The sequence below is a fragment of the Nyctibius grandis genome, chromosome 3 (genome assembly GCF_013368605.1).
Source record: "Nyctibius grandis isolate bNycGra1 chromosome 3, bNycGra1.pri, whole genome shotgun sequence".
Classification (NCBI taxonomy): domain Eukaryota; kingdom Metazoa; phylum Chordata; class Aves; order Nyctibiiformes; family Nyctibiidae; genus Nyctibius; species Nyctibius grandis.
This window is the reverse complement of record NC_090660.1, coordinates 72,857,742-72,877,322: the sequence shown is the minus strand read 5'-3', so window position 1 is coordinate 72,877,322 and position 19,581 is coordinate 72,857,742. Positions and strand designations below refer to the sequence as shown.

The 19,581-nt window shown below is 41.0% G+C and overlaps 1 protein-coding gene across 1 annotated transcript; it reads left to right on the top strand.

Moving 5' to 3' along the window:
• The first annotated feature begins 673 nt into the window (after positions 1-673).
• Positions 674-19,030, top strand: TTPA (alpha tocopherol transfer protein). Its single transcript, XM_068397113.1, has 5 exons — positions 674-868; positions 8,502-8,655; positions 11,114-11,307; positions 13,888-13,998; positions 16,170-19,030. Exons 1-5 carry the CDS (start codon positions 674-676, stop codon positions 16,347-16,349), a joined length of 834 nt encoding a protein of 277 aa, XP_068253214.1. The 3' UTR covers positions 16,350-19,030.
• The last annotated feature ends 551 nt before the right edge of the window (positions 19,031-19,581 follow it).

The following is a 19,581-nucleotide window of genomic DNA, read 5'->3' as shown; positions in this document are numbered from 1 at the left end:
TACTATTTTTCGGTAACAACTCCTGGGCAGCAAAGTTGGACTGAAGCTGAATTCAATTTCACCATCCTTTCTCCAGGCAGGGGGGATAGATTTGTGTTGCTGCATGTTCACGTTAATGATTTGGTGCTCCAAGGCAGTTTTCCACCGACACCGATCTCTCCTTTGCACAGCGGTTCCCAGCTGCAATGAGGTTGCAGCTTTTTGCCATTTCGTACCTGAAAATGGTTTATTTTCCCCTAAACGGGCAGACCACCACCATCCTTAGCGGCGTCCAGGGCTCCGGGATGACCGGCGAGCGGTGCGGGCACGCCATGCCGGGCCGGGCCGGGCCGGGGGATCTCCCTGGGGTGGGGCCGCCCCTCTCCCTCTGGGGTCGAGCAGACACAGCTCCTTTGTAGAGCTGAACGCGAAAAACAAGAGATAGACTTAAAGGGTAAAATGCTAAAATCGGGTGAAGTCCATGACAGATTAACTGCCGCAGCCGGGCCGGCTGGGAACGCGGCACACCCGCCTCTGTCCCTTCCCCCCTGGGGCCCGGGAGGGTGCTCAGGGGTTAAGCCCCGCCGGGGGCGGAGGCAGCCCCGCCCGGCTCCGCCGCGGCTCGGTTTCCAATGGGACCAGCGGGACGGCGGGGCTGAGCGTGGCTGTGGCCTCCGAGCCGGACGGTGGTGGGATGTCGCAGGGGCCGCCGGGCGCGGGGCGCCTCAACGACCTGCCCGACCACTCGCCGCGGGTGCGCAGCGCCGTGGCCGAGCTGCGGTGGCGGGCGGAGGCAGAGCCCGGCCAGCGCTGGCCGCAGCCACTCGCCGACTCCTTCTTGGTGAGGTTCCTGCGCGCCCGAGACTTCCACGTGGACCTGGCCTGGAGGGTAAGGAGGACCGGGGGGGGGGGGCGGGGGCCGCCAGTGTCCCTCCGCGGGGCTGGGGGGCTCTCGCCGTCCGCTGAGGGCGAGGAAAGGGCGGCAGCCTCTCTGTGTGGCGAGCCCCCGCGGCGGCTGTCAGCCAGACGGGCCCGGACCGGGAGCGTCGTCCCGCCGGCCCACCGGGCCTCGCACCTCGCTGCCCCGCCGCCTCCGGGGGGGCTCGCCTCAGCCCCAGGCGGAGCAGGCTCAGGCGGTGCCGTGTCAGGGTGGGGGATCGAGAAGCTGGCGGGTGGTTATTGCTGGGGGCAGTGAGAGCTGGAGGGCGCGGGTGTGGCGTGGGTGAGCTGCGCTGCTTGGGTCGGCCGAGGCCAAGCAGGGGGTGTCAGGGTGTAACTAACCGCTTGTCACGCGTGTCTTCAGCGTGGCGCCGTGGCGAGCTTTGCTCATCTTGGTGAGGTGACGTGAAAGTTATGGTAAGTGTGGCACGGCCACGCAGCGCAGAGGTTACGGTAAGCGTGGTAAGGTCAGGACTCCGATCAGGAGACAGTGTCTTTTAAAGGACATCCTTATCGTGCTTATCAGGCTCAGGTTGCTTGCTGTTAGTAATGTTACTAGTTTTAGTGCAGAGTTATAATTACTCTAACATAAAGCTATGAGTAAAAACTTATTTTGTCTTGGAGTTTAGTAATTTACAACACTCCTTTTAGGCTTTTGTAAGTTTTGTAACTTTCCTGTCTGTTTGCGTGGCTCTTTGCCATACAGGCAGTGCGTATGTATTTTTAATATCGAAAGGTACAAATTGTTATTAATTGTTTCTTTTTTTACTGAAAGATTGACAACCACTAACCCTTCTGAACAGAAAGTATTTCCAAATCTTCCCAGGGCAAAGGCATTTATTCACTTGTACGAACTGGAAACTGTCTTTTAGTGAAATTTGATGCTGATGACACAGCTTTGCCTAACAGACCTCACCTTTTAGTTTCTGACTTCTCTGCAATATGGATTTTTCAAGTTTGGTTACCATAACAGAAGATAGTTTGCATATGGATATATTGCAGGATCAGGGTAGCTGAACAGGAATGTGAGAAACTAAATTAAGCCCTTAATCACAAATAGCTTTAAAAATTACGCTTTGTGTTCTTTTCATTTGGCTTGTAAGACTTGCGTCATAGCTTTAAACCTGTCCTCCTCAGCAGAAGAACTCACAAGTCAAGTCAGATTCCTTTGGATATTTATGGATCTTACTTTTGCTTGACATTAATGAGATTGTTTGTCAGAGCTGTGCACTAACAATTGTAGGACCGTGGCTTTTTTCTTTCCCAACAAAAGCTATTTTGTTTTCTTATATTCCTTGGTTCCAAAATGTAGGGCCTAATGAAGACAATATGCACTCCTAAATATCCACTCCTAATTGCATTGCAATTGATAATCCTGTAGACAGGACAGTGGCACTTCAGAATTTGGCCCATGCGTTTCTGCACTTTCTTGTGATTAATTGTGAGATGTGTTGTAGGTAGGACTAATCTTCAAGAGTGCGGAATTCAGACTAGGTTTAGAGATGGTGTCTACGAAGTAGCAAATTTCCTATACATTTCTTGAGAATCAGCTCTCTAGGGCTGGGGCTTTGGAAAAATTAAGTCTTTTTAGAATTTCCTTAGAATTTCTGTGTCTCTATAGGGTGCTAAGTTTTTAAATTTCTTGTTTGGACCCTTCTTTGAATTAAGGGATTCTGATGTTCAAAAACCACTTGTGTTTAATCTTTTCGTCTAGAATGGCTCCAAATGCTGTAGCTGCTTGTACTTAATCTTCCACATACCAGCTGACACTGATTTCTAGGTTACTTCTCTTACAACATGGGAAGAAGAAAAGAAGTACTATTTTTTTTTTTTTTTAAGGAATGTGTTTATCTGCAATTGGCATATTAAAGCCCAAGAGAATTATTGTGCAAAAGTCTGTGGTGGTCATAAGATGTATATTCATCTAACCCAAGTCTGACCTCATGCAGAGATTATGTTAGTACTTCATCCTAGCCAGAGCCCTCCTGCCATCAGTCCAGACAGTGACTGCTCCCTCCTGTCCTGGTTTGATGTTGCCTCTCAGTTTGGAATCTGGGCTGTTACAGTCGCTTTTTGCCCACTGGGCTCGTGTGTAGTACTGCATAGTACTTGTAGAGCAGCTAAGGGATAATCAAAGTTTGTGGCTGTGTCAATGCTTATAACCAAAGGTCTTGAAGCATCTTTCATAGTATGGGCTAATACTTAGCCTTAAATATGAATCAAGAGTCTGGCAGCTGACCAGACTGTTTATGGATGCATCCCTGGTTAATATTTGACACCTATTTATCTGATTTCAGTTTATCAACATTTGGAAATGCTTCAGAAAAGAATAATCAGGTAGGTTGTGGCAAGACATTCCCTTTCTGAAACTTTTGTGATGACTCATTCCAACAGCAATCTTTTACATTTTTCCAGTGGCAACTCCAGACTTGCTTTCTATTGATACATGTCATGCTAGAAGAAAATCCAGCGCTGAAACAGGTAGCTGGAATTGAAGAACTTGAAGAAGAGCTAGAGCTGTCTGTATTTTTTAAAGCTAGTGATAATTCAATTAAGGTCAGTAACAGACTATTCTCATGTTAGAAGAGAATTACTCTTCTGCATTTTGAATCATGGGCAGGATTAAACTTGGCCCAATACCTTATCTCAGAAAGTGGCTGGAGATACATACATGAACTCAAACCGCTTAAGTACAGGCTCCAGAAGAAGAGGTGAAGTTAAGCAGATGGCTTCCACGAAAGGATTTCAAATGCATGAATGTTATTGGTAAGAAAGCGTTAAGTCAGTCTACATGAAATACTGGCAGAGATTTGTCTCTAGGAATGATCAGGAAGTCCTTTGACACAGACTAACAATAACTGTCAAACAATACAACAAACCTTCAATAGGTAAATAAGAAATTTATCTTGTTCTGTGAGACTTTTAGACAATACTTACCTACCTACCAAAAATTAACACTCAGAAGGAGCAGTGTTATATCATTACAGCATCTTCTGTGCTTTTGTAATCCCTGGTGGAGATATAGGTATGGAAGAGATGCTAATACTGCAAAAGATTTCAGTCTGGATAGAAATTTGGACCTGAGCTGAGCATGTTGTTTGTTCATTAATTTGTGCAGATACACCTACCTACCATATATGCTGTAAACTGACAAGCATGGCCTCTGGTCTCCATTAATTGTGCTAAAGCAATGGGTTTATATATCTCTCTTTTAATGTACCAGCTACGTGTGTATGTTTGACTTCATTGTTGTAATCAAAAACACTGTCACTTGGATTCAGTGAAATCTGAATTATGTGAATCTGGAGAACTAGCATCTCCTTTCCTCCATAAATTTTTTTGCCTAGTGCATTTTATTATGTCCTTGCAACACATCCCACAACTCCTGTATAAGGCTAATTCATAGTGACTTGGGGATAGTGTCTCTTTGTATTTGAAATGGGGAAAAGAATGAAAATGTTTACATTCAGTAAAAATGCAACATTGAAACCCTGTGCCAAGAGATGTTTTCAAAACATACCGCTTAGACTTTCGTGTGCATCGCTTTATGGCACTCAAAACTGAATATCTAGGATCCTTTTAGGAGTTCTGGTTGATACAAAGGTATATAGCCAGACTTTGTCTTTGGTCTGCATTTGACTTATGGAGGCATCAAGACTTCCTAGTGTGTTGTACTGCAAATAAGTTCCTTAGAATAACATACAAGAAGGATTGTTTTCCATAGGGTCAAACATACTACTGAGTCTCAGGCGTTATCTCTGAGGATCTTCACATCATTCAAATATAAATACCAGGTTTAAATCAGTTACTTGGCTGCTCTTCTTCCATCATTTCCGAGGGATTCCTCAAAAAGGATGGAAGAGCCCCTATTAGGCTCTCTGACCTGACTGCTGAGACACAAAACTGTCAGCCAGTCTTCCCTTTGTGCTAAGCCAAGTGTCTCAACTTACGCGTGTGCCAGTCTTCTCCCAGCTGGCAAAGAGGTAGTGCATGTGGAATTGGTCAAGTTCGATGTCTCTATAAAAATATTTTAAATTCTTTGTATATACTGTATGTTTAAATTCTGTGTGTAGCTATATACACATATATAAAAAAATATAAAAAATATATGCACAAAAGTGTGTGTTTGTATATATATATGTTTATATTCTAAAGTTTGAGTGGTTGGTTTCTCCTCCAAAGATTGCCAATATAAAACGTTTTTTTTTCCTAAACATCATGTGCATTGATACAACTGCTGACACAGCAGAGGCCTAATTCTGTCTAGCATCCTTGTTGATATGGATAAATAGTTATTAATCAAGAAAAAAAGAATTAATTTACATGTACAAATTCATTGGTTTCTGTAACAAGCACATTGTTTTCTAGTTGTTTTAATTCTAAATAAAGTACTAAGTTCACTTTTCTTTGTTTTGTAGCACATGAATCTTGGATTAATCAGTAACTTTCATCATCCCTAATGTTCAGAAATCTGGAACTATCCCCAACAGACCTCAAGAAGAAAACCCTCTTAATTAATGCTTAACTCCAGACACTGGAGTTTTTCATCCAGCTTTCCCCATTTATAGTTATCTTGCATCGATTTTCAGATGCTGAGCAGATGCTAAGTAGGTTATTCAGTTTGTAAACACAGATAATTATACATTGAGATGTTTTCCTTGTGTTATAAGTACATGAGCCATTTTTTATACTAGGTAATGAATGCTCCTGTTTTTCCTCATATTAGCTTGCTTCATCTTCTATATCCAGACTGATTGTTATGTATAATATTTCTGTTTTTCCTTGCCATCTTTACTAAAAAAAAATAATATTTTTAAATATTTCACGTGAGTTTCTGTGTTTAAGCAATGTTAAAGTAGAAATTTTCAAAAGAAAGTAAAACTCTGAAGTACCCTCTGCTAGCTTTTGAATTCTGTTATATGTTTAAGGCTTATTCACGTAAGTAGCTATGTGTGACTTGAGTATGTCCAGCTGCTAAGAAAGGGATTGTTTACATAAGTAAAAATTTACAGAATATGTCCCAAAACTAGCTGTAGATGCTGTGGAAGAATATCTAATGCTAACCTTTACTTCAGCTCTAAATCATTTCAGGTAATTAGATTAGGTCTGCAAAATTTGAGAACTCTTCAGTACTTCGTGGCTTTCTGGCCAAGGCGGGTATGTTTGGAGCTTAGCCATGTTATGTGTCTAAAAGATGTACCTCTTGCCCATGTCATGGAAGGTGTCAGAAGTATTCCCACCATATATTTACTTCATAATGGACTTGCCAGCAGGTAAATTATGTCTTCTGTAAGGATCTTCAGTGTGTCACAAGCTGCGAACACCATTCCCTCTCTCCCAATGACCAGAACTTAAATCCTTGTTTCCAACTTGGAAAATGTAAATATTCATGAAAACGAGAAACTACCTGTACTGACAAGATGGGATTATTTAGGGTATTGAATGAATGTATTGTTCTCGTCTTAGTTTTGGGAGGCATCTTCAAAGAGATGTTTCAAATATTTATGTAATTGTTAATTAGGTTCATTAAGTTGTGGTACAACAGATTTTAGAAGAAGTGGGAGAAATTACAAAGCTACAGATGTTTGCATAGTTGTTTTGAGGGTGTTTTTGTATTTTGCTGCTGTTTATGTATGGGAAAGACCAAGGGAAAGAACGTAATATGTTGACAGTGCTGTCTGGTTGGCACAAAGCGACTAGGATTGCTCAAACAGTGCCCTTTGTAGAGAGTCAAGCACTAACAGAGTGAGATAATCGGAGTACCTCATCAGGCCTGTCTTTGCAATCACAGTGAATTTCTATTCCACAAATTAACTTACTTTCCCTGTTCCCTCCCCCTAGCCGCCTTTGTTTCTTTGTTTTGAAGTTAGCCTAGACTAGAACTGATTTAATGCAGTCAAAAGGCTTCTAGTAAAATTGTCCTAATGGTTAAATGTTTGTTTCTATGGTGTGTGGTTTAGGATGAGGCTTTTATCAACTTTCTTATTGCAGAATCAAATGGGATTCTGGCATGGCAGATGAACTTTTTCATTTTTGTACCTATAAATACATATTTATAGGTGCTGTGTCCATGAAGGATATAGATGTTTTCTGATCAGTATGTCATCTATTTGTAAGTAAATTCTGCTGACAAACAGTAATACCTTGTAAGTAGTTTCTTCATGACAGTTAATTTGAGAGACCTTCAAAATAATTCAAGATATTTATCTGAGCAGAAAAGCCTTAAGCTGAAGAAGAAGTAGATGTTTATGTAAAATGTTACAAGAAACTTTGAAGTAGAGGGAAGGATAAGAAATAAGACTTAATTATCTAACATAAGCATGCTCTGAGCTACAGGATGGTCTCAGGTGTCCCTCTAAGAGTCTGTAGGTAAGCATCAGCATAGCTGATGCTGTGATGTTCCAAGGGATGAATTCAGTATCCACTGAGGTTCCTTCTTACCATTCTGTCTATGAAAATGGTGTAAAGAAAATGATACTTGCATAGATACAATACAGCAGAGGCAGACTTTAGTTGATGAATTGAGAGGGAGCTTTTTGGAAGATAGTCTTGCATAGCTTCCCAGTTATCTATGCAAAATGGCTTAAATAAATTTTAGTTGCAGGGCATAGCAGTTTATTTTCTCGCCCACCTCTTAATGAATATTAAAGGAGAAACAGTAATTAGACTTGGAAATTAGAACTACTGCATCACCAACTTAGTTTTTCATGATCCATCTCTAAGATACCCTTTCACAGTATCACCTGTAATTCCTCTACGTAGGTGTTATCTCAGAAAGGAACGCCTTTAATTGACTCTTCCTTAGAGTTAGGCCATCACCTTTCAACACACAGCCCTTCCTGTCACTTACACGTACTAGTTTATGATGCTGCCTTCCAGCCTTAGGAACTGGGTGATCATGTCCCCAGCAACAGACGGGATCTCTATTTTAGCAAAACAGGTTATCATTATTTCCATTCTCAGGGAGGGAAATTGTCTAATGGGTAATGGACCCACTGCATTGTTATATTCTGCCATTTCAGAGGGGTAGGAGGGACTTTGAAAATGTGCTTTAGATATGCTGATCATCGAATCTGTTTCAAATAGTAAACTGAAATTATTAATGGTTGTGTGTACAAAATGGGCCCACACTTTGCAGGGGTGGGGAGTGGGGTGGGATGATGAAGGGGGAATATTCCTGTAAGATTTTGCACATCTAAGTTCAACAAGCCCTGAATGATTCTGATGTGGTATCAAACGGAATAATCCTAAATGTAACCAAGTAAGAAAACTGGGTTTTAGATGGATTTTCCATAGAAACTACTGGATTTTTCTCTATATCCCAATTTTCTTTTCTGACACAAAATGACAACTGCAGTCCCTTAACAAGTTGATAGGATTCTAAATTCATCATAACTTACTTATTTGATCCAGTATAGCAACCTTCTACTACTAGGAGGGATTTGATTAAAATACACAATGAACTGATAGCTAATTTAATGAATTAAACCTCTGGCTGTGACCACAGGTTGAAAACACATTTTTAACTGTGCTCTTCATGTAACACCTGATGGCTGTCTGTCATCCACATCTATTTTTTCCAGTTGTTGAAGAATTACCAGAAGTGGAGAATTGAATGTCCAGAAATAAGTGCAGATTTACAACCATCTTCTGTTCTTGGTCTTTTGCATGCTGGCTATCATGGAGTCCTGAGATCAAGGGACCCGCATGGAAGCAAAGTTCTAATATACAGAATTGGTGAGTGAGAAAATCGCTTGGACCTGTTTCACACCTGGCTCTGGCACTGATGTTTTGGGTTTGTTTTGTGGTTTTTTTCGTGTTGTGTTTTTGTTGTTGTTGTTATTTTGCTTCTCAAATTGTGATAATTAAAAAGAAGTATTTTATGGGGACAACACCAGGGGTTGATAAAATTAGATAATATCAGAATGTCTTAACTAGAAAGGTAACATATTTCCTTGCTAGAAATACCTTTACATTAATATAAAGGTGAGTTCATTGAGCTGTAACAGTTATATAATTTGACTCATATACTGGTATGACTAAAGCTTCATAAATCCTTTATGAAGAACTTATTCTCTTTTTAGTGGAATTTTTGTCTGCATCAAAAAAGGTCTTAAGGTTAAAACCCTAAAACTTGCAAGAGTATGTGGTTATTTGGGTCTGTGTGTCCCAACAATTACTTGTTTTCATGCAAATTTTCAAAGCCGTATGCTAAGACTGTGGTACTGATGGCACATGCAGCACAGAGGGGAGAGAGAGAACAGGAAAAAAAGGTGTACACCTAGTCATGTACCAAAGGTCAGGTTAGATGTGGATGAGAAGTTCACTGGGTTTTCACTGTTCAGACATAGCCAAAGAGCCCTATCTGACTACACTGAAGATCCTTGGTTTGTTTCATGCACTCCCAAAAGTCTTTTTAAAAAAGATGTAGTTGAATGACCACGTGTTACTATATTACTTTGTGCTTGTTTTGGACAGAGAAATTATTTCTGCTAACTTTTAAAGAATTGTTTTAATATCAGCTGGTCTAGTAGAACATAACGTGTCTCTTTGCAAAGTTGTGGACGCCAGGTGCCCACCACTCCCCTCCTCAGCTGGACAGGGGAGAGAAAATATAGTGAAAGGCTCGTGGGCTGAGATAAGGACAGGGAGAGATCACTCAGGAATTACCATCACAGGCAAAACAGACTCAACTTGGGAAAAAAAATTAATTCAATTTATTAGCAACCAAATCAGAGTAGGATAATGAGAAATAAAAACTAAATCTTAAAAACACCTTCCCCCCACCCCTCCCTTCTTCCCCGGCTAACTTTACTCCCGAATTCTCTACCTCGTCCCCCTGAGCGGCACAGGGGGATGGGGAATGGGAGTTGTGGTCAGTTAATCACACGTTGTCTCTGCCGCTCCTTCCTCCTCAGGGGGAGGACTCCTCACACTCTGCCCCTGCTCCAGCACAGGGTCCCTCCCATGGGAGACAGTCCTCCACGAATATCTCCAACATGAGTCCTTTCCACAGGCTGTGGTTCTTCACAAATTGCTCCAGCAAGGGTCCCTTCCACAGGGTGCAATCCTTCAGGGACAGGCTGCTCCACCGTGGGTCCTCTATGGGGTCACAAGTCCTGCCAGCAAACCTGCTCCAGTGCGGGCTCCTCTCTCCACAGGTCCTGCCAGGAGCCCACTCCAGTATGGGCTTCCCGTGGGGTCACAGCCTTCTTCGGGTGCATCCACCTGCTCCGGCGTGGGGTCCTCCACGGGCTGCAGGTGGATATCTCCTCCACTATGGACCTCCATGGGCTGCAGGGGGACAGCCTGCCTCACCATGGTCTTCACCACAGGCTGTAGGGGAATCTCTGCTCCAGTGCCTGGAGCGCCTCCTCCCCCTCCTTCTTCACTGACCTGTGCCTGGAGCGCCTCCTCCCCCTCCTTCTTCACTGACCTGACCTTGGTGTCTGCAGAGTTGTTTCTCTCACATATTCTCACTCCTCTTTCTGGCTGCAGTTTCTCTTGCATGGTTTTTTTTTCCCCTTCTCAAATATGTTATCCCAGAGGTGCTACCACCATCGCTGATGGGCTCGGTCTTGGCCAGCAGTGGGTCTGTCTTGGCGTCAGCTGGCAGTGGCTCTATTGGACACAGGGGAAGCTTCTAGCAGCTTCTCACAGAAGCCACCCCTGTAGCCCCCCCGCCCCGGCTACTAAAACCTTGCCACGCAAACCCAATACATGTTTTCTGAAGCTTTCATCTAAGGTTAAGGCTCATCCCATGTAATTCTTTGCTCAGGCCTCAGAAAAACAAGTGGGATTCCCTGAATCTTGACATAATTACTGCACTGAAGAAAACATACGAATTGATTGGATTGATGATCTGTAGTTTCTGCTAACATGACTGTTACTGAATTAAGCTGTTCCTGTCAAAATCTTCTACTGGAGGCTACGGCCGTAGGTGGAACATACTACATTAGGTGGCACCTACAACTATCTACTATTAGGTGGTACCATCTACAAAAACAATTCAAAAGATGAGTGACAGAGCAAGCACAAAAATAACTTCTGGTACTGCAAATCTGTTTCTTTCAGGACCTTTGATATTGCTGGTAACGTCTTGTTCCTGAGAAGCACATTAGAAGCAGTAACAAGCAAAAGTACAGGTGTATCTGATATCCTTGTGGTAACACAGTGCAATCTATTTACTCTTCAGGACAATGGGATCCCAAGTTATTTACAGCATACGATGTGTTTCGTGTAAGTCTTATCACATCTGAACTCATTGTAAAGGAGATTGAGACTCAGCGGAATGGAGTCAAGGCTATCTTTGATCTTCAAGGGTGGCGATTTGCTCATGCATTTCAGATCAGTCCAGCAGTGGCCAAGAAAATTGCTGCTGTGCTCACGGTAATTATGACATACTGCTTTATGCTTCTTCATTGCTAGAACTCCCCATTTTTCATCTGTTCTAAGCTATAGTAAATTTTCCTTCCTTAGACCACCTTAGAGTATGCAGCTTGAAAGATCAAAATCTTAAAGCGAGATAGCTCAGGCATAGGTTGTGCTTGATTTGGCTTAAAGTAAATGTCCTTTAACCTGTGATGTTTTAGAACTCCACTGACCTGTTACAACACAAGAATTCCATGACTGTAAGAGCAGATGAAGCACAGTTTTGTAAGGATCTGTGTTCTGTATCCCATTTCATTTCCTCTCTTCCATTCTTTTGTGCATTAACTCAACATTCAAAGCTTTTTTCCCCTGAGACTCAGACAAAATGAGAAATAGCATGTGCTAAGAGCAGTTAAGAGCAAGACAGTACTAACTTGTTACCACTATGGATGATGCTACATAACCACCCAGCTGCTACCAACAGAATGTATCATGTTTATGTTCTGTTTGCTTTTTGCCACCACCATGAACATTATTTTGTGCAACCCACTGCTACCTCACCTCCTATTTTTCACAAAACTTCTAGGGACTTTACTGTCTTTAAGACTTGTTCCTTTCTGTCAAATTTGGTTGAACTTTACCAATGGACTTGAGAGAAAAAAAAAAAAAGAGCAAAAAAAAAAGAAGGGGACAGAGAATTGACAGTCAAGGTACAGTGTAGTCCTATAATCCCATTTTCCTTCAAACATTAGGCTGAAAATCAGTAATAACTGTTAGCCTATAATGTGGAAATGAGCCTGGGAGATAATCTCTTGCTCTGATTTGGTAAAGTTCATATCTGAGGTTCAGTCAAAGTTTAGTCATTGAACTAATATCATCAAAACTTCAGCTGTTCTTCCTTTTTGTTATCTACTGTAAAAGTTCAGTGAAACCAGCAGGTATTCCCAACTTCTCACATCTAGTATAAAAACTCTTGATGTTCATATGATCCTGGGCCAGATCTCATGAGAACAGGATGTGTGTGAGTGTTTCAGTCCTAATCATTTTTTAACCTTGAAATAGAGCAGAAAGGAGGTAGAATAGGATTTGCAATTACATCTAAAGGTTTCAATCCATTATCTCGAAGCAGGAAATTCTTTGAATGTGATGTTTACATCTTGACCTGTTTCGGATTTGTTGCATGTTTTTCAAGCTTCTAAATGTTTGTTATAGCTATTGGAAAAAAGGCAGAAAAATCTGTGTGTTTCCAGTGTTCTTTTCTAAGAAGAGATATAAGTTTAAATATTTTTTTTTCCGATACCTTTTGTCACTTTAGCTGAGTTCATATATTTCACACAGAGATTGTCTTAGTGTTGTTCCATATGCTTATAAGTAAAAATTATGGAACCTTAGTTTCAACCCTGTGTTTTTCTAAAGAAATGTGTCTTGCAAATTACTATCCTGTATAAAGAAACAGAAATTAATAGAAAGGAAATATGTACTAAGGAATGGAAAGCATAGTAACAGTAGTAAGTGACATCATCTTGAAACATCTGTTACCCCAGGCAAAACCAAATTGTTTTGTGAAAAACATGATAGTAGACTTAGATTATAGGTTTACTGCATGTTATTATGTGTTATCATATACTCTTAATAGTTTTAAGGTCTTTATCATACATTAAAATCTAAAAGGAGTTGCACTTAAGAAATGTGTAGGGTTTGGGTTTTTTTTTTTTGTCCACAGAAGAGTGCATGAAATAAAGTGAGAAGAGCTACTGTACTAGTGGGGAGAACTGTTTGTGAGAAGTACCATTTTTAGAACCAGAAAACTTCTGGTTGCAGAGGTAATATCAGTTGGGATATGAATGGAAGCTATACTTTCCCATTGCATAATGCTGTCTTTGAGCACTGCCGTATTTTCTTTTAACTTGCAAAGGTCTGGGACTTCTAAATGAATCCTGAATGCAAGATAGAAGTATTTCATATTATAAAGGCGGTATAGCAGATATAGTTTTTATTTTCATTATGACAGTAATCTTCTTGTAAAGCTGAACTTCTGGCTTGGGCAAATTCCCAGTAATTTCAAGGCTCTAAATTATATTTAGAAGGTCTCTAAATTATATTTATAGTTTATTTAACTTAAAGTTAGTAGCTTCAATAGCTTATATTTATGTATATTAACATGTTACCCTTCAGGCTGTGAATCGCCAATGAATGCACATGGCTAGATAGCTTTTTGGTAAATTAGCAGCAGAATCTCTGCTGTGAAGAATTGTACCTCTGAGAAGAGGCTAAGCACAAGCTTTGTGTACATTACTTATGTGTAATTTGGTAAGGGTTTTCTTGTTTGTTTGTTGTTTGGGGTTTTTTTAATAGCCTCTCCTTATACTGTTGTTTTTTGGGGGTTTTGGGATTTTTTTCTTTCTAATGGGAAGAACAAGATGTGATTTTTCTAAGCATTGTTGGTGCAATGTAAACTAAACACTCCAAAGCGCAGGTATTAGCAAGGTCAGGAGGAATACTGTAACGTATGGACTAGATAGTTTTCATGGATTTGTCCTTAACAATAGAAGCTTTTCAATAACATTTTCTTGTGCTGTTTTTCATGTATGTTGACAGGATTCCTTTCCACTAAAAGTTCGAGGCATCCACTTGATTAATGAGCCTTTATTCTTCCACCCAGTCTTCGCTCTAATTAAGCCTTTTCTCACTGAAAAAATAAAAGAACGGGTGAGTGCACACAAATATTTCTTTCTGCCACAAAACCCCTACATGACAATCTGCAGAACTTCCCTTAGGATCTGGTACTCCTGAGCACTGAAGAGCATAAATCATTTTTGTGTGTTAGTGCCATATAGGCCTCCAAAATCTAACTAAGGTAAAGCATTTGCAGTTATCAATAATGTGAGAGTTGCAAGTGGTTGCTGTTATCACCACTCTAAAGATAAAAACCACTGTGACACAGAGAGGTTAAATGCTTTGCTTGAGGTCAGACAGCAATTATTCTGCAGGACTAGGAGGAAATAGGTCCCAGGTCTCCCAACACTCTGCCTATAAATGACTGAGAAATTGTCACTGAGCAGTGATGTTATGCTCCGAGTTGTGCAGAATTATAGAAGACAACTTTTTAGTTCTAAAAGACTTGCAGAGGCATTTATGCATCAAAAATAGGTCAGGCTTAAGTTCAAAACTTCTTTCCAAATACCTTCTTAGTTGTTTTAAATTGTTTCGCAGTTTTAAATTGTTTCGCAGTTTTAAATTGTTTCGCAGTTTTAAATTGTTTCGCAGTTTTAAATTGTTTCGCAGTTTTAAATTGTTTCGCAGTTTTAAATTGTTTCGCAGTTTTAAATTGTTTCGCAGTTTTAAATTGTTTCGCAGTTTTAAATCTGAAAACCCTGTTTGTATTTGGATGCAAAAGCATGCCAAGAATTCTGCAAGAATTCTGGATTTTGTAGCATAGAAAGAATATTGGAGGCTTCAGCTGGCAGAAAAGGAAATACCGTGAAGTGTTAACAGCAGGACTAAGGTACAAAATAAGCAGCACTGCCTGTTATTCCCACTCTGAAGCCTCCTTGTCTCAGCACATGGATCTTGTACTTTTGCAGTAGCCACTGCACTCCAGGAGAGTAGATCCAGATTTTTCTGGTCACTGTTAGCTGTTATTTGCCAGTCTCCTTTTCCTAGCATGTATGTTTTGTTATGGGAGAGAGGCAGGATGGTTTCTGCCAGCCTTGTGCAGTCAGTCCCTCACTCTGAAAATATGATAAAAAAAGTGTGTTCCAGCAGCCTGATGCCATGGCCCTTCTCTCACATTAATAGTTGTGAAACAAGCCCCTGTCACCTGATCCAGCTCAGACTATCTCAGGCTAGAACTCAAAAAGCAGAAAAGAAGGGAGATGGACGGTAAAGGCCTAAAAGAAAACAAACCAGATATCCCAGTTCATGGAGTGGAACAGAAGCAGACTGGCTTGTCTCCTGTCTTAGAGTTTCAGGTATGATCTGAAAAAAAAAACAAACCTCTAAGGGCCAGTTCCCCATACCTTCATAGGAATAATTACTGTTCACTCATTATCTTACTTCCTGATGAGGAAGTGTTAGATAAAAGGCAGCCAGCTACCTTTTGAGTGCATATTCTTGTAGTCTTTGTGTAATAATAGTTGCATAAAATTCTTGTCAAGTGTTAATAAGAGGCCTATAAAAGTTTCTAACTGGAAGTAATGAACAAGGCTTCAAAATAGCTACAATAAGGCAAGCAGAGAACCCAAACTACACTATGACAAGGGTTAAACTGGAGGAGTAGTCCAGGATCTAATTTCAGTTGGAGCTGAAACATAAGAACTGAGATATAGATTCTTCTGAATATCCTCCTTGGCACCTGTCTGAACCTACATACATACTACATAATGTTGTTTTTAAATACGTGTGGCAAGACCAGATAGTAATGGCCAGGAGCCAAACACCGTTCTTGGAAAGGACTGAAAAGCAAGTACATGGTGTATGTCCTGACAAGACCAAACCCCAGTCTTCCCATGGTTTAGCTCATTTTAGCTGTATGGATGTAGTGTATACCTTCATCAGTGTCACTAAACCAGTCTGGAACAAGTGTGTAGTTGGTTTCTGCTCTTGTGCTTGCAGCTGTATAAAATGCAGTTTTCTGGCTGTAGTCCGTGCTTCATCAGGCTGCAGATACTGAGGAGGACAGAGTTTGAGCACCCATGGGAAGCTCACTTACATGGTAGTACTTTTCTTCTTCATTTAAGGAGCTCATTATGAACAAGTACACTTGTTTAGTCGAACCAAGCGGGTGGCTTCAGCTCTTGCACCGAGTTTCTTTGCTGCCTGTTTTCACTCAGTAGTCTAGCATTCAGACACAAGTAAATGCTTTTCATATTTTGTTTTAGGTGTATATGCATGGAAATAACTACATACAGAGTCTGACTGAACACTTCCCGGTCAGCATTCTCCCACAGGAATATGGTGGGGAGGAAGTCTCCATTGAAGAGCTGGCCAAGGAATGGACTGACTTTATAATGGCATCTGCAGATTATCTTCAGAGCATTTCTCTGGTTGCCCAGGAATAACCTTACTACAGTATTTTAGCAATTCTTTAACACTGGAAGTGGAAATAAGTTTAATATGAAATCTTTCATGTGAACTTGAAATTATTATAAATGAAACCAGTATGTCTTTGCAGGGCACTGAGTATTATATTGACTGCACTTTTATACTAACTGGATTCTATCAGTATATACGTCTGAAGAGATTAATGTTCTACATGTTTGCAATACTGTTTGTAATTGATTAACTTTTATGCCAAAAAGCTGAACAGTGCACTGGATATCAGAGATTGATACTGCTCCTGTTGAGTGTCTGGAGACAACTCATCCGTAATAATGCAGTCCAGAACCTTATACTTAGCTCTTGTACCTTGGCTTGTCAAGATGATAGGATATAAAAAGGAACAGAACGTGAATGAGGTAGACTAGTTTGCTGCAGAAGTATGACTACAGGGCTAATTCGCAAGGAGTGAAAAGAGGCTGCTTTTTGGATTGATTCTCAGGGAAAATGGCTGTTTTGTTAGTTTGTGTTAAATTGAAGATTAGTCAGCAATAGTGAGACATTTGTGTTAATCTGTGTGCTGCTTGTGCAGCTTCCCTTTTTGTGCTAATTAACACAGTAATTATCCAATTTTATAGAGGAAGATAGGGAAAACACCATGTACTTACTCTTCAAAGGACAGTATGAATCAGGAGGAGGAACCGGTAAGAGAGTCAAAACAACCTTGAAAATTCTGATTTATTTTTTTTTTTCTTGAAAGAGATACTGTCTATGGACAAGCTATCAGCAATTCAGACTGTGACCACCTTTATTCCCTACTGTAGAGCACTACAGAGGTCAAGAGCTCTTAGCTGTTTGGGGTATCTGTTTGTTTTGGTGGGTGAAGTAGGTTATCCTTTGTGGATCTGAACTTTAGAAGTATTTATTGTGTGGTTTAAGGGTGCTTGTAGGTCACTTTGGACCTCAGTGTAGGAGATGCTGGGTATCTTCATTTTATTTTCAGAAAAGTAACTGGCAACTCACCAGTCTGTATCTTCTGTTGGACACTGGAAGAAAACAATTTTTAATTTCTGTTTAGCCCGCTTATTTATTTCTGTAGGGGCCATAAAAAAAAATCTGTACTTATTGAAAACAGATTTTTTTATTTTTTGAAGGGACATGATTCAGATATGAACACTGCATGTGTAGAAGCTGTCACTCATGTTACATAGCAGTATCATCCTGCAATCCCCAGTATTAAATAATCTAAAACATTATTTTACTTTTCACTCAGCTTTTTGTTAAAAGCTCTGTTAGTACACCAACTGCTGGAGTTCATTTACTCAATTTTTAACTGTTTTGTAATAAGCCGGGGGTCTTTGCATAAGCATTTTATATTTAAGCATTCCATATGAATCTTTGTATAAATGAATCCATAACAAATTCTTTGTTTCTCAGGTAGCTAGAAATGCTAACTTCAGTTACTTTGGAATCTTTAGGACATTTGGATGTTACATTAATATATGCTTAGGGGAGAGAAATGAGATTATCCTATTAAATCAAAACTGTCTTATTTTAGATTATCATTAATTATCATTATTGCAAAAGCCATTGGACTCTAGAGGAACATCTATGAAAGGTGCATAGAGTACTTGTTGGTTGTAGTTTCTTCTGGTGTGGTAAGGTCAATGCCAGATACAAAATTCTTTAAAAACTGACAAGGGCTTTTCAAAATATTTTTTTCTTACAATTCCCTCATTTCCTCAAGTGCATTTTTCATTCTTCTCTTTCAGGATATCTTTTGATACGGAGCCTAAATTTAAAGAAACATTTTTCAGATAAATTTTCATATATTCGTATATTTCATATATCTTTCTTTTTCTCAGATTGAACGATTTTGTGATATAAAAGCTCCTTAAATAGAGGAGTTCAGTGAAGTGCTAATTCTTCTTTATGAGAAAATAAACTAAGTAGTCAGGGATCTGGCACTTCAAGTGTGTGACTCACGTTCCAAATCGTTTACGAACTGGAAAACTGAAGCTATTGTCTTAATTTTATGCTCCTTCAATTTTAATCCTTAAGTGTAAACCACATAAAGGAATGAACTGTATTTCAGTGAACAGGAAAATTCAAGCTTTTCCTATGAAACCAATCTCTAATCGTTGCTGGTTTATGTAGCAGAGACTTCATTTGATTGCATATGTATATGCACATGGACAAAATGCAGCTGCGTTTTTCAGTCTTCATTTGGACTGCACCAGCTCTATGAATATAAAGTCCTGAATGTCTTCAAAAATATCCTGAATCTATTATTAAATGGTAACATGTTTGCGTAACGCAACAGGTAAGAGCACTGAATGCAGTTACTTTTTCATGAACTGTTAATTGTTTTTTAATGTTTACGTGTTACATAGGAGGTAGGAACTGTATGTAAGGGACAAGTGCAGTTGCTGCTAATAACAAGGACACAAGATAATTAAGATATTTGCATAATGAATGGAAGAGGTGTTGGTACGATGGGTGGTGGTATGGCACCTTTGAGCTGCACAGTCAACAAAACAAGTAAAAATCTCTTAAGTGTATTTTTAAGAATAGCAAGAGTGCCTCGAAAAAAAGTCGCTGTTAAATGACGCAAATATAATTTACTACTGACTATAAGCACAACGTAATGCACCATGTTTTTTAATTTTTTACGTATTATATTAATAAAACTTTTCTATTTGCACCAGCCTCGTCTGTTACTTTTCCGCGGGAGTGAGAAGGGGCCTCGGCAGGACGGAGGCCACCTCCGCACTCTGCGCACGGACCGCGGGCGGGGGTCCGGGGGCCCTAGGACAGCTCTGCGGCTAGCAGCGAGCGGCCTCTCACGGGAGGCGGAGGGGGGACGGCCGGCAAGCTCGTGCCTGCCGTATACATGACAGTAGGGGGAGACGAGGAGGCGCGCAGGCGGCGGCGGTGGAAGAATCGGCGGGGGGAGCAGCTCCGGGCGCGGGGGTGAAGCCGGCCGCCTGAGCACGGGGGCGGAGAGCGCGGCGGGGACTGCTGGCTCCCCGCGTTCCTGGTTGCCCAGGACTGAGAAGAATGCTGGGGTGGTGAAAAGGAAAAACAGCCTAACCCGAGGCCGACAAAGGGGCAGGCTCTCCAGCCGGGCAATACTCACGGCAGCCCCCGCCGCCGCGCTCCTTCCCCGTCTGCACGACGCGCACGGCTAGTACCAGCACCGGAGCTGCCGCGGGGCCGCGCCGGGACGCAGCATGGCAACCGCCTGCTCCCTGG

Bases quoted from the DNA above. Each gene is read 5' to 3' on its own strand.
- TTPA (XM_068397113.1), top strand. From the start codon at position 674: ATGTCGCAGGGGCCGCCGGGCGCGGGGCGCCTCAACGACCTGCCCGAC. The intron at 8,656-11,113 runs GTGAGTGAGAAA...TTTACTCTTCAG, and splicing joins AGTTCTAATATACAGAATTG to GACAATGGGATCCCAAGTTA. The intron at 11,308-13,887 runs GTAATTATGACA...GTATGTTGACAG, and splicing joins AAATTGCTGCTGTGCTCACG to GATTCCTTTCCACTAAAAGT.